The sequence below is a fragment of the Saimiri boliviensis genome, chromosome X (genome assembly GCF_048565385.1).
Source record: "Saimiri boliviensis isolate mSaiBol1 chromosome X, mSaiBol1.pri, whole genome shotgun sequence".
Classification (NCBI taxonomy): Eukaryota; Metazoa; Chordata; class Mammalia; order Primates; family Cebidae; genus Saimiri; species Saimiri boliviensis.
Window position 1 is genome coordinate 18,361,354 of NC_133470.1, and position 22,790 is coordinate 18,384,143.

The following is a 22,790-nucleotide window of genomic DNA, read 5'->3' on the forward strand; positions in this document are numbered from 1 at the left end:
CTGGAAACCTGGATACCAGTAGCAGAAGAAATCTAGATTAATAGTTACTAGCATTGGCTGTAGCATCAGCCATAGTTGGTAATTTTGTTTGCCATCTAATTATTCCAGTGTGTCCTTGAGGATGTTACTCTAGGCCTCAGTTTTCTTATTAAATGAATATGATAATATCTGCCTTGTAGAGTTTTTGTGAGAATTTAATGATAAGACATTGTAACTTGCCTCAGTGTCCAGTATGTAGAGTGTTTGTTTTCATTATTGTCGTTATGACATAGAAACTTTAACATGAAAATAGAAACAGGGAAAAGATGGCATTAAATTATTTTAACTATATAGGGTCTCATTGCTCAGGCCTCAAAGGCAAAGGTTCAAATTTGATGAAATCAGTTGCTTGGCAACTTTTCAAAATGGTAATATTTCCCATCAGCTTTTCCATTTCACTTTACATGGACTTCTTGCCCTTGCTATTTCATCGTAACACATTTTTATGCATGGAAACCTGCCGAAAGGTAGACACAGTTGGCTGAGTTCCTTTGTGGCCATGAATGGTCATCTTTTTTAAGAATAGGAGGAAAACATACCTTTTAACAATAATATCACCAAATAGTATTGGCTTGAAGATAGGAATTGAGACCTTTTCTGATTTATTGAAAATCCAGGGCCTCACAAAAAGCACAGGAATGAATGTAAACTTGATATTTTAGAAATTATCCTTATAAATGTTATTTGCACACATTGTGCTGAATGCACAATTAATTTCCGTAACATTATACCTGAACATTTTCTACCTGAATAGTTGTGACAAGAAAAAATCAGCTACCATGTTCTTTTTATCCATATAAATGGCAAATGGCTTGAATGACCTATAGCAGTATGATAAAGGGCCTATGAACAATGACATCATAAACTGAGTTTTATCAATGTGAAGTTAAGATAGCATCCGTAGGTTCCAGGGTCTCTTATCATGCTTCAACAGACCCTTTCTCCTTGTCTTACAAATTCACCTTATTTTTGGTACACTTAAATTATAATCGTAGCATTATTTCAAACATTTCTTAAAGAATCAAACACATAAAATGCATTCACGCTTTTTATTTCCAAATACAAGTCTTCTCTCTGTCCTGTGATTTTAAAATGTAAATAATCTTCCTTGTCAGATAAAAGTTTAACTGTCATTAATCAGCTATTTTGGAGACAAAAGAAAATAGGATTCTATCCTCAAGAAATTTCTGTGTTCAAGTAAAATGTACCATTTCCAAAGAAGAAATAACCATAGAAATAGGAATTAATGATTCAAAAATGAAGAAATATGGGATCTGCACTCTATTCATGGGAATTCTTATTCTTTTAGACTTATTAAATAAATTTCATAAAGACTACATGTTGGTTAGCCTCACAAAACAATTTTGAACATCTAGTTTATGGTGGTTAGGAACCATGTAATTGATGGAAAAGCAGTTCGACAATATTTTGACATAGAAATAGAAAGTAGTCTGTTTATAATGTAAACATTAGAGTAATCATATAGGAAAGGCATTCTTCCTTAAATTGTACAATTTTACTGATGAAAATAGAAGAGCATGAATTATGAGATGAAACAAACTTGAATTTGTTATAACCGCTTGGCTTTTAATAGCTAATTGACCTTGATCTTGAGACTTAACCTCCCTGTATTTTTGTTTCCTTATCTGTAAGATGGAATAGTAATACTACTCATAGTGTTTGTGTGAGGATTAAATGAGATTACATATGTCAAGTACTTAGCAGAGTTCTTGCCTCACAAAAACGACTCAAGAAATATGGTGCCTTAGATGGTATAATAAATGCTTGCTGTTAATAAATGAAAGTGTCCCAAAGATTTTTGAAGTGTCCTGTGGAAGGGCTTACTTAGTAAAAGACAAATCGTCTAGAAGTCTTTCTACATGTTTGGTCCCTCTACCAAGCCAATAACTGGCCAGTTAAAGGAGTTAAAAGAAATATGAGTAGAGCTCTTTGATTTCTTTTGGTTTGATTTTGCAAACCAAAGTAGAAGGAAGATCTGTCAAATAGTTAATAACACTGCAAACTACCCTTATCCAAATCCTCTTAAGCTCTAGGATAAAAATCATCAGCACATATGCTGGATTAGAAGGGCCCAGTTACAACCTCTTATCATCAGGAATCTGAAAACAGTTCAGCCCTCACATCTTTTTAAAGTTTTTGATTAGTTGCTTAAAAAATGGAAGAAGAATGTAATATATAAAACAAATAAAAGAGTTGGAGAACCTTAAAGAAATTAAACTGAGGAAGAAAAGATCATTCTGAAAGAACTCAAGGTACTAGGTAATAGATAAAACAGTAAGATTAAGAAAAAGAACTATTGGTGACTGGCGAGATGGCCGGATAGAAACAATTCCAATCTGCAGCTCCCAGAGAGATCAATGCAGAAGGCAGGCAATTTCTGCATTTCCAGCTGAGGTACCTGGCTCATCTCATTAGGACTGGTTAGGCAGTGGGTGCAGCCTACAGAGGGAGAGCAGAAGCAGGGTGGGGCATTGCCTCACCCTGGAAGCACAAGGGGTCGGGGAACTCCCTCCCCTAGCCAAGGGAAGCCGTGAGGGACTGTACCATGAGAAATGGTACATTCTGGCCCAGATACTGTGCTTTTTCCATGATCTTTGCAACCAACAGACCAGGAGATTCCCTTGGTGCCTACATCACCAGGGCCCAGGGTTTCAAGCACAAAAGTAGGTGGCCATGTGGGCAAACACTGAGCTAGCTGCAGGAGTTTTTTTGTTTTTGTTTTTGTTTTTGTTTTTTTATACCCCAGTGGTGTCTGGAACACCAGCAAGACAGAAGTGTTCACTCCCCTGGAAAGGTGGTGGAGGGGATTGAAGGCAGGGAGCCAAGTGGTCTTGCTCAGCAGATCACACCACCAGGGAGCTCAGCAAGCTAAGATACACTGGCTTGGAATTCTCACTGCCAGCACAGCAGTCTAAAGTCAACGTGGGACACTCAACCTTGGTGGGAGGAGGGGCATCCACCATTACTGAGGCTTGAGTAGGTGATTTTCCCCTTATGGTGTAAACAAAGCTGGCAGGAAGTTTGAACTGGGTGTAGCCCATCATGGCTTGGCAAAGCAACTGTAATGAGACTATCTCTGTAGAGTCTTTATCTCTGGGCAGGGCATCTCTGAAAGAAAGGCAGCAGCCCCAGTCAGAGGCTTATGGATAAAACTGCCACCTCCCTGAGACAGAGCACTTGGGGGAAAGGGGGCACTGTGGGTGCTGCTTCAGCAGACTTAAATGTTCCTGCCTGCCGGCTCTGAAGAGAGCAACAGATTTCCCAACACAGTGCTCAAGCTCTGCTAAGGGACAGACTGCCTTCTCAAGTGAGTCTCTGACCCCTATGCCTCTTGACTGGGAGACATCTCCCAGCAGGAGTTGACAGACACTTCATACAGGAGGTCTCCAGCTAGCATCTTGCAGGTGCCCCTCTGGGACAAAGCTCCCAGAGTAAGGAACAGGCAGCAAGCTTTGCTGTTCTGCAGCCTCCACCAGTGATACCCAAGCAAACAGGATCTGGAGTGGACCTCCAGCAAACTCCAGCAGACCTGCAGCAGAAGGGCCTGTTAGAAGTGAAACTAACAAACAGAAAGGAATAGCATCAAAATCAACAACAACAACAAAATCCACACAAAAACCCATCTGAAGGTCACCGACATCACAGACCAAAGGTAGATAAAGCCACAAAAATGCGGAAAAACAAGTGCAATAAGGCTGAAAATTCCAAAAACCACATGCTTCTTTTCCTCCAAAGGATCACAACTCCTCACCAACAAGGTAAGAAAACTGGATGGAGAACAAGTTTGATAAACTGATGGAAGTAAACTTCAGAAAGTGGGTAATAACAAACTTTTCAGAGCTAAAGGAGCATGTTCTAACCCAATGCAAGGAAGTTAAGAACCTTGAAAAAAGGTTAAACAAATTCCTAACTAGAATAACCAGTTTAGAGAAGAACATAAATGATCTGATGGAGCTGAAAAACACAGCACAAGAACTTTGTGAAGCATACACAAGTATCAATAGCCGAATTGATCAAGCGGAAGAAAGGATATCAGAGATTGAAGATCAACTTAATGAAATAAAGCATGAAGACAAGATTAGAGAAAAAAGAATTAAAAGGAATGAACAAAGCCTCAAAGAAATATGGTACTATGTGAAAAGACAAAACCTACATTTAGTTGTTGTCCCTGAAAGTGACCAAGAGAATGGAACCAAATTCCAAAACACTCTTCAGGATATTATCCAGGAGAACTTCCCCAACCCAGCAAGACAGGCCAACATTCAGATTTAGGAAATATAGAGAACACCATAAAGATACTCTTTGAGAAGAGCAACCCCAGGACATATAATTATTAGATTCACCAAGGTTGAAATGAAGGAAAAATGTTAAGGGCAGCCAGAGAGAAAAGTCAGGTTACCCACAAAGGGAAGCCCTTCAGACTAACAATGGATCTCTCTTTGGAAACCCTACAAGCCAAAAGAGAGTAGGGGCCAATATTCAGCATTCTTAAAGAAAATAATTTTGAACTGAGAATTTCATATCCAGCCAAACTAAGCTTCATAAGAGAAGGAGAAATAAAATCCTTTACAGACAAGCAATGCTGAGATTTTGTTACCACCAGGCCTGCCTTACAAGAGCTCCTGAAGGAGGCGCTAAATATGGAAAGGAAAAACTGAAACTGGCCACTGCAAAAACATACCGAATTGTAAAGACCATTGATGCTATGAAGAAACTGCATCAACGAATGGCAAAATAACCAGCTAGCATCATAATGACAGGATCAAATTCACACATAACTATATGTAAATGTTCAATATAAACAGGCTAAATGCCCCAATTAAAAGACACAGACTGGCAAATTGGATAGAGTCAAGACCCATCAGTGTGCTTGTATTCAGAAGACTTATCTCATGTGCAAAGACACACATAGGCTCAAACTAAAGGGATGGAAGAATGTTTACCAAGCAGATGGAAAGCAAAAAACAAACAAACAAACAAACAAACAAACAAAAAAGCAGGGATTGCAATCCTAGTCTCTGATAAAACAAACTTTAACAACGATCAAAAAAGACAAAGAAGGGCATGACAATGGTAAAGGAATCAATGCAACAAGAAGAGGTAACTATCCCAAATATCTATGCACCCAATACAGGAGCACCCATATTCATAAACAAGTTCTTGGAAACCTATAAAGAGACTTAGACTCCCACACAATAAGAGTGGGAGACTGCAACACCCCACTGTCAGGATTAGATCAATGAGACAGAAAATTAGCAAGGATATTCAGGGCTTGAACTCAGCTCTGTACCAAGTGGACCGAATAGATATCTACAGAACTCTCCACCCCAAATCAACAGAATATACATTCTTCTCAGCACTACATCACACTTATTCTAAAATCGACCACATAATCAGAACTAAAACACTCCTCAGCAAATGCAAAAGAATGGAAATCATAACAGTCTCTCAGACCACAGTGCAATCAAATCAGAACCCAGGATTAAGAAACTCACTCAAAATCACACAACTACATGGAAACTAAACAACCTGCTCTTGAATGACTACTGGGTAAATAACAAAATTAAGGCAGAAATAAATAAGTTATTTGAAACCAGTGAAAACAAAGACATAGCATACCAGAAACTCTGGGACACAGCTAAAGAAATGCCCAAAGGAAAAAGCAGGAAACACTGAAAATTGACACCCTGACCTCACAATTAAATGAGCTAGAGAAGCAAGAGCAAACAAATTCAAAAGCTAGCAGAAGACAAGAAACAACTAAGATCAGAGCAGAACTGAAGGAGCTAGAGACATGAAAAACCCTTCAAAAAAAATCAATGAATCCAGGAGCTGGTTTTTTGAAAAAATAGATAGACTGCCAGCCAAACTAATAAAGAAGAAAATAGAGAAGAATCAAATAGATACAATAAAAAAAATGATAAGGAGGAGATCACCACTGATCGCACAGAAATACTAACTACTATCAGAGAATACTATAAACACCTCTGTGCAAATAAACTAGAAAATCTAAAAGAAGTGGATAAATTCCTGGACATGTGCACCCTCCCAAGACAAAACCAGGAAGAAGTTGAATCCCTGAATAGATGAACAACAACTTATGAAATTGAGGCAATAATTAATAGCCTACCAACCAAAAAAAAAAAAAAAAACCCAGGACCAAATGGATCACAGCTGAATTGTACCAGAGGCACAAAGAGGAGCTGGTACCATTCCTTCTGAAATTATTCCAAACAATAGAAAAGGGGACTTCTCCCTAACTCATTTTATGAGGCCAGCATCATCCTGATAGTAAAACCTGGCAGAGAACAACAACAAAAAAAGAAAATTTCAGGCCAATATCCCTGATGAACATTGATGCAGAAATCCTCAGTAAAATACTGGCAAATTGAATCCAGCAGCACATCAAAAAGCTTATCTACCACAATCAGGTTGGCATCATCCCTGGGATGCAAGGCTGGTTCAACATGCACAAATCAATGAACATAATCCATCATATAAACAGAACCAGTGACAAAAACCATATGATTATCTCAATAGATGCAGAAAAGACTCTCAATAAAATTCAGTACCCCTTCATGCTAAAAACTCTCAATAAACTAGGTATTGATGGAATGTATCACAAAATAATAAGAGCTATTTATGATACGCACAGCCAATATCATACTGAATGAGCAAAAGCTGGAAGCAATCCCTTTGCAAACTGGCACAAGACAAGGATACCCTCTCTCACCACTCCTATTTAACATAGTATTGGAAGTTCTGGCCAGGGCAATCAGGCAAGAGAAATAAATAAAGGGTATTCAAATAGGAAGAGAGGAAGTCAACTTGTCTCTGTTTGCAGATGACATAATTGTATATTTAGAAAACCCCCATCATCTCAGCCCCAAATCTCCTTAAAGTGATAAGCAACTTCAGCAAAGTCTCAGGATACAATTTCAATGTGCAAAACTCACAAGCATTCCTATGCACCAATAGTAGACAAACAGGCTAAATCATGAGTGACCTCCCATTCACAATTGCTACAAAAAGAATAAAATACCTCATAATACAAATTATAAGGGATGTGAAAGACCTCTTCAATGAGAACTACAAACCGCTACTCAAGGAAATGAGAGAGGACACAAACAAATGGAAAAACATTCCATGCTCATGGATAAGAAGAATCAGTATCATTAAAATGGCCATACTACCCAAAGTAATTCATAGATTCATTGCTGTCTCCCTCAAGATACCATTGACTGCCTTCATAGAATTAGAAAAAAATGCTTTAAATCTCATATGGAACCAATAGGAGCCCATATAGCCAAGACAATCCTAAACAAAAAGAACAAAGCTAGAGGCATCATGCTACTAGACTTCAAACTATACTACAAGGCTACAGTAACCAAAACAGCATGCTACTGATACCAAAACAGACATGTAGACCAATGGAACAGAACAGAGGCCTCAGAAATAATGCCACACATATACAACCATCTTTGACAAACTTGACTAAAACAAGCAATGGGGAAAGGATTCCCTACTTAATAAATGGTGTTGGGAAAACTGGCTAACCGTGTGCAGAAAACTGAAACTGGACCCCTTCCTTACACCTAATATAAAAATTAACTCAAGATGGATGAAGACTTAAACATAAGACTTAAAACCGTAAAAACCCTAGTAAAATAAAATTAAAAAATTAAAAAAAAAAAAACCTAGGCAATACCATGCAGGACATAGGCATGGGCAAAAACTTCATGATTAAAACACCAAAAGCAACTGCAACAAAAGCCAAAATTGTCAACTGGTATCTATTTAAACTAAAGAGCTTCTGCACAGTGAAAGAAACTATCATCAGAGTGAACAGGCAACTACAGAATGGGAGAAATTCTTTGCAGTCTATCCAGCTGACAAAGGGCTGATATTCAGAATCTACAAGGAACTTAAACAAATTTACAAGAAAAAAACAACCCCATCAAAAAGTTGACAAAGGATATGAACAGACACTTCTCAAAAGAAGATATTTATGCAGCCAACAAACATATGAAAAAAAGCTCATCATCACTGGTCATAAGAGATGTAAATCAAAACCTCATTGAGATACCATCTCACGCCAGTTAGAATGGCAGTCATTAAAAAGGAAACAACAAATGCTGGAGAGGATGTGGAGGAATAGGAACACTTTTACACTGTTAGTGGGCATGTAAATTAGTTCAACCATTGTGGAAGACAGTGTGGCGATTCCTCAAGCCTCTAGAACCAGAAATACCATTTGACCCTGCAATCCCATTACTGGGTATATACCCAAAGGATTATAAATCATTCTGTTATAAAGACACATGCACACATATGTTTGTTGCAGCACCATTCACAATAGCAAAGACTTAGAACTAATCTAAATGCCCATCAATGATAGACTGGATAAAGAAAATGTGGCACATATGCACCATGGAATACTATGTAGCCATAAAAAAGGATGAGTTCATGTCCTTTGCAGGGACATGAATGAAGCTGGAAACCATCATTCTCCGCAAAGTAACACAGGAGCAGCAAACCAAACACCGTGTATTCTCACTCATAAGTGGGAGTTGAACAATGAGAACACATGGAACAGGGAGGGGAACATCACACCTCAGGGCCTGTCCATGTGGCGGGCTAGGAGAAGGATAGCATTAGGAGAAATACCTAATATAGATGATGTGTTGATCTACATGGCACATGTATACCTAGGTAACAAACCTGCATCTTCTGCACATGTATCCCAAAATTTAAAGTATAATAAAAAAGAAAAATAACTTTTAATATAAAAGTTTCAGGCTAATATGTAGCTAAAATACAAAGATTATCAAACCAAATTAACAAAGCTGATACAACTATTAGAGGGAAAAATATAGTCTTCAAATGAATTAATCAAAAAGATATGAACTAGATGAAACAGTATTCTCTTATAAATAGAATAGGAAAGCTAAGAAGAGAAACAGTCTAACTCAGTGATTCTCATCTGGGTTTAGTATTGCTCCCTCAGGGGACATTTGGCAATTTCCAGGGACAATTTTGTTGTCACACTTGTGGGGGGAGGTTGCAGACCAAGGATGTCACTAAACATCCTGCAGTGCTCAGGACAGCACCCAACAAGAATGATCTGGCTGAAATGTCTGAGAAGCTCTGGCTAACTTAAGAATAATTAATTTACAAATAAATTGAATACAGAGCAGATACTAGAAAATCAAAGTTAGAGGCCTTATATGGCACAGAGCTGATTGCCTTATATTTTTTTAATTCAAACAACCTGGGAAGTTATTGCCCTGGAGAGATATACCTACATTTATTCACACTTAGCATATTCTCTGGACAAAAGTATTTGTTTAAGGTTGTGAGTGTCTGGGATTACCTAACCTGTTCTAAATAGAAAATCTAATTGTCACATCTCCTGGAGCAGGAGACAATATATTTATCCCTAGTAAAAATCAGAATACATTTTTCCCCATTGGGGAAAAAAAAAAACTGTAATAAATGGTAGCTAGATAAAATTTAAATAGGGCTATTTATATTAGCCTTCAGATCACAAAATGACTTAAATAATCCAGCAGTTTCCTAATTTCCTTAAATAATCCAGCTATTTCTTTTACAGGCTATCTTTCAGAGCTAGTAATCTCCAAATCTCCAGATCACAATGTATTTATCAGCTTCCCAATGGAACTAATGTTTTATGGAATATATTTTGGAAATTATTGTTAAAAAAAACTTTTGCAGCTCCTCTGAAAGACCCAAATACCAATGATACAATTTCTTTGTGTCTTAAGTTCCAAACAGCTGACTTACAAATAAGCATTTGGAAAAACCTTTATTCTCAATGTTTAAGCCTGCCCAGCAGTTGGATTGTTGAATGTCATCTTCGTTCTTCATTCTTATCTTGCAGAAAAGCCATATGTAAACTACTTTCTAGAGTAAATCTTACTTATGATAAAAGTTCAAACTAAAGTAAAAATACCTAGAAAGATCATTACATGGTGGTCTGTACTTCAAGCCACTTGTGGAATTACTGCTATCACTGCAAAACAGTTTTCTAGAAATCATGGAAGAAATAGATCCTTGGAAATAGAAAATGTCAGATGTAATATTCAGTGTTAAAAAAGAGATAAGTAAAAATTATACACTGATTAATGACTGGAGACATTAGAACAAATAAAACAGTAATACAGCCATTTAAAAATATACATATGACAACTTAGCATTGTTTTATAGGCAATACATCATGTCAAACCAATTTATTTGCCTTCATTGTTAAGGTATTGGACCACAAACAAAAATCCAATTAATTTTTCTTAAAAAAATCTAATGGCATGTATGATTCCTGTTTTTTTGTTTGTTTGTTTGTTTAAGTGTCCTCCAAGCCAGTCTGCAACTCTTGCAAAATAATAAGGCTATGTGAAGAACTAATGGAGGATTAGCACATAAACCACGGATGCAACTTTTTGTTTGTGGTCCAATACCTTAACAATGACGGCAAATAAAATTGGTTTGACATGATGTATTGCCTATAAAACAATGCTAATGTAATGACTTAGAATGATACATCACCGAGGTAATTTGATGTGGTGAAAACGTGTGGGATAGGAACTTGAACGTCTCTATTCATGGACTGACTCAAACTGTTTATTACCCTAAAACTTCTTTACATTTTTTTTTCACTGATTATCTGTGAAATTCTAAGAAACTAGCTTTGTCTGTCTTATGTTGTCATCTCTACCTTTCTTGCTGGCTTCACCAGCAAGTAGTGGTCTCAAAAAAATAGGTGAAAGAAATGGTAAAGGTATTACAGGATGTCATTTATTTTCAAATAAGAATGTTCGACTAGTTATCTTATTATCTTTTTTACTTTTCATGAGAAAAAGTGTTTTCCATATGCTTATAGGATTTGCAAGACACTCTGCTTTACTAATGTTTTTTAAAACTAGACTGCTTTAATTTGCAGTTTTTTAACTTGAGAACTGCATGCTTTTAACTAATAATATTTACATGCCTGTGTCATCTTTCTTGTTCACATTTTTATTAATGCTGACCACAGCAAAGAGCCAAGTATTTTAGCATAGCTCATTTTATACTAACCAGAGCCTTCAGAGGACCCAGAACTCTTTTGCCACTTAAACAGTATTTAAATCATCTAAGTCTTTTCTCATTCTTCCCATACCCCTCTAATGTAGAGAAATTGTCTCTATGCACAGAGGCAACATTTCAACTAAGAAAATCCTGTCTTTCTAAAATCCAATGTATATGTATAACTTGTTCCCTCTCTTGGTAGAATATTTACAAAAGGTAATTTGGTTCAAATATAATAGCCTTGAAATTAAGTGTTAAAAGTACCGCATAATTTTTTGATGCAGTTCAGTATTTCCTCTTGGTAGAATATTTACAAAAGATAATTTGTTTCAAAATATAATTAGCCTGGAAATTAAGTGTTAAAAGTGCCACATAATTTTTTGATGCAGTTCAGTATTTTCTCTTTAAGAAATTCTTTCATGTTACTTCCCATTTAAAATATATATCACTTTTAGAAAACAGTAGGAAAATACACAACCACAATGGAGCTTATTCTTGGAAATTCGTTTTTTTAACTTTTAAGTTCATGGGTACAAGTGCAGGATTGTTACATAGGTAAACTTGTGTCATGGAGTTAGTTATATAGATTATTTTATTACTCAGGTATTTAGATTAGTACCCATTAGTTGTTTTTCTTGATCCTCTCCCTCCTCCCACCTTCCACCCTCCAAAAGGCCTCAGTGTGTGTTGTTCCTCTCTGTGTCTATGTGTTCTCATCATTTAGCTCCCCCTTATAAGTGAGAACATGTGGTATTTGGATTTCTGTTCCTGTGTTAGTTTGCTAAGGATAATGGCCTCCAGCTCCATCCATGTCCCTGCAAAGGACATGATCTTGTTGGGTTTTGGTTTTTTTTTTTGGGGGGGGGGGGGGTTTTTTTTGAGACAGAGTCTTCCTGTGTTGCCAGGCCCAGGCTGGAGTGCAGCAGCACAGTCTTGACTCACTGCTTCAAGCAATTCTCCTGCCTCAGCCTCCCAAGTAGTTGGGACTACAGGTGTGCGCCACCACGCCCAGCTAATTTTTGTATTTTAGTAGAGACAAGGTTTCACCATGTTGGCCATGATGGTCTTGATCTCTTGACCTCATGATCCACCCACCTCGGCCTCTCAAAGTTCTGGGATTACAGGCATGAGCCACCGTGCCTGGCTGATTTTATTCTTTTTTATTACTACATAGTATTCAATGGGTTATATATGCCACATTTTCTTTATCTAGTCTATCATTGATGGACATTTATGTTGATTCCATGTCTTTGATATTGGGAATAGTGCTGCAGTGAACATAACGAATGCATGTGTCTTTATAATAGAATGACTCCTATTTCTGTGGGTATATACCCAGTAATAGGATTGCTGGGTCGAATAGTATTTCTGTCTTTAGGTCTTTGAGGAATTGTCACACTGTCTTCCACAGTGGCTGAATGAATTTACACTCCACCAACAGTGTATAAGCGTTCCTTTTTCTCCACAGCCTTGCCAGCATATGCTTTTTTTTTTAACTTTTTAGTAATAGCCATTCTGACAGGTGTGAAATGATGTATCATTGAGGTTTTGATTTGCATTTCCCTAATGATCAGCAGTGTTGAGCTTCATTCCATATGATTGTTGGCAGAGTGTATGTCTTCTTCTGAAAAGTGTCTATTCATGTCCTTTTCCCACTTTTTTATGGGGTTGTTTATTTTGGAAATGAGATTTTAACTGGTTTTGTTCTGCATCAATGAAACTGAAAAGATTTTAAGTTAATCAATACAAAGTTTATATTTGGTTTGTATTATTTATAAGTCATTAAAGTTAATCCTTAAATAATCATATTGAAATGTTTACAAACCAATTTTCTCAACTTCTTTTATCCAGAAATGAAATTTTAAATATATGGCTATAAAGATCAGATTGTTCATTCTTATTTTACTGGATCCAGATATGTTACCATTATCCTTTAAAAATTACTGACTTTTCATTTCATTCCGTTTTACTTCCTCTTTAAAAGTGTGATTCTCTACCTTAAGTAACCCCAGGATGTTTTCCTAGAAATTCAGTCAGCCATCTGAAAGTAATTTGTCTGTCTGGTATGTGGGGTTTTTGATGGGTGTATGTGGCAAGCATATAGCTTAACTAGACTTACTATACTAATTTTCATTAAAATATTGGCTAACATATTCAGAACAGATGTGTATATGTGTATATTTTTTTGAGACTCTCAAGAAAGCTTTTCGTGAGCATTAAAGGGCATGTCAGACTTATGGGGAAATTTCTTTGCAATTTTTTTAAACCTTTGACAACTGTAAGAGAAGATTGCTTCTAAGGTGCTGCTTATTACTCTGAAACTTAATGACTTTAGCATGATTTTAGAGAGTTTTTAAAAGTGATACAAATGAAAAAGGCAGCAATTCAGTGGTGTTTCAACAGACAACTTAATATGGGAATGTTTTTGCATAAGAAATCAAGAGAAGAATTAGTTCTGACTTGATTGCCAAGCAGTTCTGTAAAGCTAAATTTGTCAGAAAAATGAAGAGGGTTGGTGAGGGTAACATATTTGCCTTAGAAGGAAGGAAGAGGGAGGAAAAGAAGGAAATGGAAAATCAGAAGGAAGGAAATGGAAACTATGAAAATAGAAACTAATGATATAGCTTGGATCCTTTTTGGTCTAGTGTCTGAGGAAAGTCCCCTATTTACTTTCTTAACAAGCAATCAGTTAAAAATTGAGCAGTTACTGTGTTTAAGGTACTGTGCTAAGTGCGGGAGATAACACTAAGTAGACAATAGAAAAGTCTATCTTTCCTCATGAAACTTAGTCTAGAAGCATGACAGAATTCAAGTAACTAAATTAATAAATACTTATGTGACTGTAATTGGCATGCTACGAAGAAGAACTTTGAGAGGAAATTAGACAAACACAGAGAATCCTGACCTAGAATGAGAGGCCAAGGATTGTGTCCCTAGGGAAATGACATTTTTGCTTAGCTCTGAAGGATGCATGTGAATTTATGATGAGAAGAGGCGAGGAAAACCAGAGGACAGAGTCCTAGGGTGCTGGGTGAGGAAAGTGTTTCAAGGAGGGAGTAATACTCCGTGTTAATGCTTTATATACATCAGAAAAGTCAAGGACTCTGAGAATTGTCTATTGAATTTAGCAACATGGAAACCCTAGCACCCTTGACTGTAGCAGTTTTGGTGGGATAGGGGTGGCAAGAGCTTAATTGGAGAAGATTCAAGAGAGAAGAGGAGGAGAAGAATTGGGGACTGCACATATAAAGAAGCTTTCTGCAAGGTTTTCTGTAAAGAGGAATAAAAAATAAAGTGGCAGCTGGGTAGGGGTTTGTGGGGTAAGGAGGGCTACTTTTTAAAAAAAAATGATTGGAGAAATTACAGCATGTTTATGTGCTAATGGGAATGACTGAGTAGAAAGAGAAAAGTTGATGATGCAGAAGAAAGAAGGGATGATTGCTCAAGGAATGCCCTTGAGTAGGCCAGAGGGAATAGGACCCAAGGAGCAACCCAGTAATTTAAGATCTCCCTAATGTCACAATACAGCATCATAAGTATTGTATATATGCTAAAGGCACCAGGAAAAAGCTTAGGGAGCCCAGTAAAGAGAGCAGTTAACTCTGCCAAAGGGATTGTAGCATTTGTGATTTTGCCTGAAAATGCTTTATTATCTAAGGTAAAAAATAGTTTAGTTTCAAGCAATGTTGTACACTACCATTAAAGCATAGCAATTTTGTATTAAAATACAGTAATTTGGATATATTATTATAAAGCACTCCATCATTGTCAGTATTTTTAAAATTGTATTTTGTGTTCCATTTGCTTAATTGCAGCTGGATATAGTCCATAATTCTTAAAAAAGCTATATGCCATCAATTTCATAATAAATTCAGACTAAATCCAAAAAAATATTTATTTTTTTCTGTGTGCCTCTATAAAAATCGTTATCTTTTACCTTTACCACATTTATTAGAATACAGTAAGAAATACAGTACAAAATTCCTGCCTCTATGGAGATACCAATTTAAAAACTCTAGATGTGCAACAGATATTAAAAGCCAAATAAAATAATGGTTGTATTATGAGGCACTAGCACAGTGATATCACAAGGCTTATAATAGGGTGTAAAAGGAATTCTGTAATTAATAAATGTTTTATACTTAAAGGAATAAGAAATTAAGAAGTTATCAGCAAAAATTTTTAAATAGGCTCTAATCCTCGTTTTCTTGATTATATTCTTTACTGTTACTACTAATTCTTATCATGAATTAGTAATCTTAACTTTACACCACCTCAAAAACCAATACATTACCGTGTATAGACATGTCTTAAACTTTTCCAAATTACTTTTCAGAGGTGTATGTTTTATTTATGTACATTTACACAGGAATGGGTCAGATGTATCTACTTCAGTATTTTAGCACAATTAAAAATCAGTACTTATAAGCAGTATTATTTGTTCTACCCAAATCAATAGTATACTTTATTTTTTTAAATACTTATTTTTATTTGTTGCTAAGTCTACAGTTTTATAACTAATAAAAGCAAAACCTCATGTTCTCCAAAAGTAAATTTTAGTAAAGCTTTTTCTCTCTGTTTTTTTCTAATTTAATATATTTTTCTTCAATTGTGTGCTAGTGATACACAGTATAATTCTGTTTAAAAAGTCACTCCCGGAAAAGTCAGTGTTAAAAATCTTCTGTGTAATTGTTTCTATGGCTAATTATACGACCAGACATATCAAGGGCTTAATTACATGCTTCAGTGACTTAGCTCCATTAGAATTTCAGAGATGACACAAAATACAATGAAAACAATTATGTATTTCATATTCTGTGTGTGAAGTATGTTTCTTCTTGTTTTTGTGCACATGTTTGACTCCAAACAACCAATTTTCAAGAAGCATCTAGCTTTTTAATATATATATAATATATAGAGCAAGTAAAACGATTAACTATTTATTGGATTTTCACTTTTCAAAAGATTTTTTTGGTGACATGTAAGACATGTAAAAACAGTGCTATAACTGTTAATTGCTTCAGTTTCAGTGCCCATGCTGAAGTTGAGTTTATTTTTAAAACCAGATCCTAAAGAAATAAATTGTAGATATTTTGAAAATACAGCATTCATAACATTGAAAATCTGGAGGACTGGCTGTGCAAAATGGTAGAAATAGACATAACAAAAAGAGACCTTCCCTCAAACCCTTACCCTACCTTTGTTAGGCACAATATTGACCTGGATCTCTAGATGGCTATTGTGAGACCTCGGTTCTTCTTAGCTTAAAATAATTTCAACAAGAGACACACAGCAAAGGAGGTGTAGCATAGAGCAATTTATTGCAAAGGACAAAAAATATGAAAGTTAGGTGTAGAATAGACAGTACACCCTGAGGGAGGATTCAGGGAAGGCTGCTCCTAAGGATGAGACCACCATGACTGGCACTAGAGAGACTCCCTTTATGGGAGTATACATGATTACTCATAAAGGAATAGAAAGAGGTGTTGCTAGTAAGCATGTTCTCGGTGGTCCTCTGGGTGCACATGCACAGTAGCTGTACATGCTTGTTCATGCATTGCAAGTCTCATTAGCATCTTAAATCTCTACCCAGGGGTTTGTTGTTTACTGTTATAATAAGCAAAGGGTCAGTCTGAGAACAGGTATAATCAAAATGCATGTGCTCCCTGCAAGGGAAATTCCCTACTATAGATAGCTGTGTTTGAATGAGCTGGACTACAATGTGAATGCTGGGGCTTATTGTGTTAACTGTATGGTCACCATGTGAGGACATGTTTACTTCCTTGAATACCTATCCTGCCTCAGATCATCTCACTCAAATTACCTCTGTAAAAGAGCAGAGATATACTGTTGGAGAATTTGGAATATTAGGTGATCATTTATAAAGTTGTTAGAATACCTTGAAAAGAATCCATTAAATAAATACTACATTTTTGGCTCATTAATAATTTTATTATATCCAGTTAATTCTTCAGATTTTAAAAGAGCTTAGCAAAACAGACTAAACTGTATCAGTGTTCACAATAAAAAGCCATAAGATTGATACATTTTCCTTAAGAACAGAATTAGAGGGCCAGGTGTGGTGCCTCACTCCTATAATCCCAGCACTTTTGGAGGCCGAGGCGGGTGGATGACAAGGTCAAGAGATCAAGACCATCCTGGTCAACATGGTGAAACCCCGTCTCTACTAAAAATACAAAAATTAGCTGGGCATGGTGGCGCGCGCCTGTAGTCCCAGCTACTCGGGAGGTTGAGGCAGGAGAATTGCTTAAACCCAGGAGGCAGAGGTTGCGGTGAGCCGAGATTGCGCCATTGCACTCCAGCCTGGGTAGCAAGAGTGGAACTCCGTCTCAAAAAAAAAGAACAGAATTAGAATTCTCCTAATAGAATTTTTTAAAACACATTGAGTGACTGTAATAATCACAAAATTTAGCTGTGTAAGGAGGGAAGTTGCAGGGACAGAAGGTGATAGATACTGAAAAGTGGTACGTTAAGTATTAATAGATTAAAGGAGGAAGAATTGTTGGACTTGGAGTACTGTAGGGAGTATGCTAGAAATACAAAAGGTAGTAGTTGGTAAGTGGGATATTTAAAGGGATTGCAGACTTTGCAGATGAGATTAAGCATATGACCACAAGAATGAGTGTAGGAGAGAACCTCAAGAAACTGAAAGGCCAGAATCTCAGAGGGTGAATATTGAAGTCACCAATAATTATGACAGAAGTAATATTTGAGTGCCTGGGTTTGAATCCTGATACAATGCAGTTACCAGGTATATGTCCTTGAGCAAGTTGCATAACCTTAGTTTCCTCATCAGTGAAAATGAGGATAATGATAGCATATTTCTCTTAATTAACATGAGTATATAATTTAATACTTACAAAACTCTTAGTATGTGATATATGGCAAATGATAAATACATTTTCTACTATTATCATAATCATAATAACCATCATTATTTGTATGATCCAGACCTGTGCGAGTCTCTGCTTTTCATTCACTAGAAATTTATTAAGCAACTATTTCATGCCAGGCATTGTGCTAGGTATCCTGTTAAAAGATTTTTTGAATTATTTTCTTTGGCTGTTTTAGGCTTCAGGAATTTCAAGTGGAACAGAAATAATACACTGCAACCTCACTAAAATAAAAGTTATTCTTGAAGTCTTTGCCATGAGTTCTCCTTGCTGAAGTGAAATTTAGTAAGGATACAGACCCAGGGGAAATGGGACAGACCAAAGCAGTGATTATTTGGATCTGCAAACGGGGCATGCTCACTATAGCAAAAGAGATGCTTAGAAACAGATTTAGCTATAGGACATGAAAGATAATTTAACCATATTTTTGAGGCATGGTGGTGCCCAAAATGTATGTTGATAGGAGTTAGGAAGCAGCATAGATAAAAAGTTATCCTTGTAGTGTTCCAACATGAAACAGTGGGTGGTACCAATGGGTGGTCTGATAGGTTAAACACAGAGAGCTACCATCTTGGAGGTTGGCTATCAAGATATAGACACTTGGGCATTAGGAAATAAGATAGAGATCCGGTTACTGAAAATAAAATAAAATCACTTATTTGATTATCCTCTTTGAAAAAAAAACCTATAGTCTTAAAATCTGGTGTTCCTAAGAGAGCTAACTTAGGCTATTCATTATTATTTATAAAAAAGTACCTTAAGTTTGTTTTATCACCTGGCCAATAGGCAGTTTCACCTTCTGGCTCAAAACACATTTTCTCCCTCTACACAAATGCCAACCATAATGTTACATAAGAGTGAGTGTGTTTGGTAGACTTTAGCTAAAAATCAGTGTAAGTTTGAGCAGACATGGGGAAGAAAAACAATGTGATATGAACTTTGTTCTCTGTGTTTAGGCAAGCTACGACCTATATCTATGCCAGTGGAATATAATTGGGTGGGGGACTATGAAGATCCAAATAAGATGAAGAGAGATAGTAGAAGAGGTAAGTGTTCTAGAATTTCAGTGTAGGATGGGTTGTTTGAACAGTAAGCAAATTTAAATGTTCTGTAAATAGATTGTTATGGCTTCAGTGGAAAACTTATTCTATCATTGACTTTATTGTACAACAAAACCAAGTCAGACCAACATTTGACTATCTTGATCCAGTATTAAATAGATATTGTCTCTGAATGCCTTCTAAGGGGTTCAGGGTAGATAAGTACAGTGTTAAAAGTGAATATCTAATTGTTATTTGAAGGTTAATATTTGGAACACAAGGTCAGAAGTGTGAAACTGCATAAAATAATTAAATTCAGTGAATACGAAGAGTTTATCATCAATCCTCATCGGTCCGCAATGCAACCTCACCACTTTTGTATGGAAGCAACCTCAAAATGAGCATTGAAGCACATGTGTTAAAAGCTAATGGAAACTGGACCAGTGACTTCTAACAAAAACCATGTAGAAATAGAACAAAAACTTTTGCTTTTTTTTCCTGTTCTGTTTGCTGTTCAGAGTTGTCTTCTTATATGGGGGTGGGCTACTCTTGACATATCTACCAGAAGTAAGTTTTTATGTTCACTTATCCTGCTATAGAGATGAGCAATAAAGAGAGCAACTGAAAGTTTCCCTACTAAATAGGATTTGATCAAGTGTGGGTATGGTGGGCCCAGTGGATCACGCTGCTACTTCCACTTTCTGAAGTAGAAAGCCATTAAGGTCATAGTTGAAAAATAAATCAAAACAAAAAACTATAGAATGTAATTTCACTAAGCTTCCTTCCTGATATATTTGACCTTCATGATATATTTGATAAGCACAATTGAGAAAACATAATAAATTTCCTTTTTATTTCTAGCCAGTATACAGAATTTATTTTATTACTGCACAGATCCACAGACCATATGGACAAGCAAACATGAATATCTGATTCATTAGTCTTCTTTTTTTTTTTTTTTTTTTTTTTTTTGTGACGGAGTTTCACTCTTATTACCCAGGCTGGAGTGCAATAGCATGATCTCGGCTCACCGCAACCTCCGCCTCCTGGGTTCAGGCAATTCTCCTGCCTCAGCCCCCTGAGTAGCTCAGATTACAGGCATGTGTCACCACGCCCAGCTACTTTTTTGTATTTTTAGTAGAGACGGGGTTTCACCATGTTGACCAGGATGGTCTTGATCTCTTGACCTTGTGATCCACCCGCCTCGGCCCCCCAAAGTGCTGGGATTAAGGCTTGAGCCACCGTGCCCAGCCTCATTAATCCTCTTAATACTTGTTTTATGGAGTGAGCATTTCTGAAAATGTTGATAAATACAGGAACATTGACATATTCCTTTACATCTATGTATTCATTCTGTTTTCCAATCTTCAATTTCTAATTTCATTTGTTCTATAGAATAAATCAAGAAAAATACAAAAGAGAAATGCTTATCATATGCTACCTCAGAGTCACTGTTTTGGGATATCATATTATAGTGACTTTTGTTGGTGGAGAGGGGGGACCCTGTGAAGTACTAATGCTGACTACCATTTTAAACAGAGAATTCCTGAATAAATTTCCTTACTATTGGTTCTTAACATGGGCTTTAACTTCTCCAAGCATGCTACCTTGCATGCCACGAGCCAGTGTTTGTTATTGGGCTTTGGCAAAATCCCCCTGAGGGATTTTGTTACAGATTTTATAAACCACACACCTAGAACTTCTGATTCAAGTTCCACAGGTGATTCTAATGTAGTTGGTCTAAAGATAAAAGTTGGAGAAATAATCTATTGGCTGTCTATTTTTTATTGTCTTATCATCCCAAATAATTAAGATATACTGTATTTCACTACATATTTTATAAGTTAAATCAAGTTAAAGTTCTGAAATGAAATATAATAGGTTGGTATGAAAGTAATTGTGGTTCTTGTGATTAAAAGTAATGGCAAAAACCACAATTACTTTTGTGCCAACCTAATAATAGCACAATTGAGAAAACATAATAAATTTGGGGTGTTTGTATATTTATATTGGTGTATTTATCTCTTTTTCAATAGAAAACTCTCTACTTCGGTATATGAGCAATGAAAAGATTGCTCAAGAAGAATACATGTTTCAGAGAAATAGCAAAAAGGACACAGGGAAGAAGTCAAAAAAGAAGGGTGATAAGAGTAATAGCCCAACTCACTATTCATTGCTACCTAGTTTACAAATGGATGCACTGAGACAAGACATCATGGGAACTCCTGTGCCAGAGACCACACTATACCATGTAAGTAAAATTTCAAAGACTTTTGATATAGCTTTTATTGGGCAACTAGCAAGTTTTTAAGTAAAGTCCAGATTATTTTTTTCCTTTTACTAGATTTTCACAAAAGAGCCTAACTTCAAAGTTTATGCTCTTAAAGAATGATGGGCAATTGATTTTTTTCTTAAGTTTATGTGTTCAATGAGTTCATAGTTGTAGCAAGTTGAATTTTTAATGGGATAACAATATGTACAAAATTAATGAAGAACAATAATAAATGGCTGATTAATCATCAGTGTGATACTGTGCAATGCACAGATAGCTGCAAAATTCAACATTAAAGGTGTAATTTTAATATATTCATGATTCCATTTAAAAATGAGCATCTATTATTTGCTAGACATGGAGAGTAGAGCTAGAGATAAAATGAGAAGACATGACACATCATTATATGGGGAGAAAGACATGCTGAGAGTCCCAATATAACTTAACCATTGTTATGGGTGGGTGCAGAAAGTATAAGAAGAACTTAGGAGAAAGAAAGTCTTATTCTTTAGGAGAAGTGAGAAAAGGCTTCAGAGTGGGGAGCATTTGAATGAAGAATAAAATATGAATAGCAGTACTTTAGTGCAAAGGCACATGCAGGTGCACCACAAATGTGTGAGAATGTGGCACATTCCAAGGATTTCATGTGGCTTATAATTGCTGGTTGACTAACAATAGGAGGAAATGACATGAGAAGGGAGAGTAGATGGGCCTGGAGGCACAGGTAAAGGTTAGATTATGAATTGTATGATAAAGTACTTAGGTTCTTTCCTGCAGTAGTAAAGAGCTATTGAATAATTTTGAGCTGGAGACTTGCATGATCAAATTGGCCTGTTTGATCTCTCTAGTGCAGAGTATCATTTGAGAGATCAAAGGCAGGACCATTAAGTCCAAGCCATATGGATGATGAGAAACTAGTATAATGGCCGTGGGGAAGCTGAGAATCGTGTTAGAAAGAACATTCAATCCACAAAATTACACATTTTAAACCATTTTGGCTAAAAGGAGTTTGTTGTGTCACTAGAACTATAGCTTCTTTTTAGGAGCCCTTGAAAAACATGGACTACAAGTTTTAAGTAATTTGAATGACTGTGCTTAATGCTTAAAATATAAAAAAAAATTTAATCTGCTTCTGCTGTAGAAGGTATACCATCTAGGCATACAAAATGTGAAAGATTAAATAACTTATTCTTGAGTTGTTTCTCTGAGTAAATCTCTTAAGTCATCTACTTATTCTATAGCTCTTTCATAAAATTAGAGTGTAGAAAAATATTTTTATTTGGACTGTAGTGTCATTAGCACTCCTAGATGCTTCATTCTCTACCCTCCCTTTTCCCCAGTTACATACTCTCAAGTCTCTTTCCAAGACACTAGTGCCCATATCAAAATCTGCTCCATTAAATGATTGATTTATTGAATTAT

General features: G+C 36.2%; 1 protein-coding gene across 5 annotated transcripts in view; it reads left to right on the forward strand.

Moving 5' to 3' along the window:
* CNKSR2 (connector enhancer of kinase suppressor of Ras 2) overlaps nucleotides 1–22,790 on the forward strand; it is a 296,479-nt gene that overhangs the window by 180,305 nt on the left and 93,384 nt on the right. For 3 of the 5 annotated variants that reach the window (XM_074391385.1, XM_074391387.1, XM_074391389.1), the window contains 2 exons: nucleotides 19,013–19,102; nucleotides 21,133–21,347. In XM_074391385.1, the coding sequence (XP_074247486.1) occupies nucleotides 19,013–19,102; nucleotides 21,133–21,347 (305 nt within the window). The remainder of the gene's footprint in view (nucleotides 1–19,012; nucleotides 19,103–21,132; nucleotides 21,348–22,790) is intronic. The other 2 variants (XM_074391386.1, XM_074391388.1) reach the window with 1 other exon arrangement.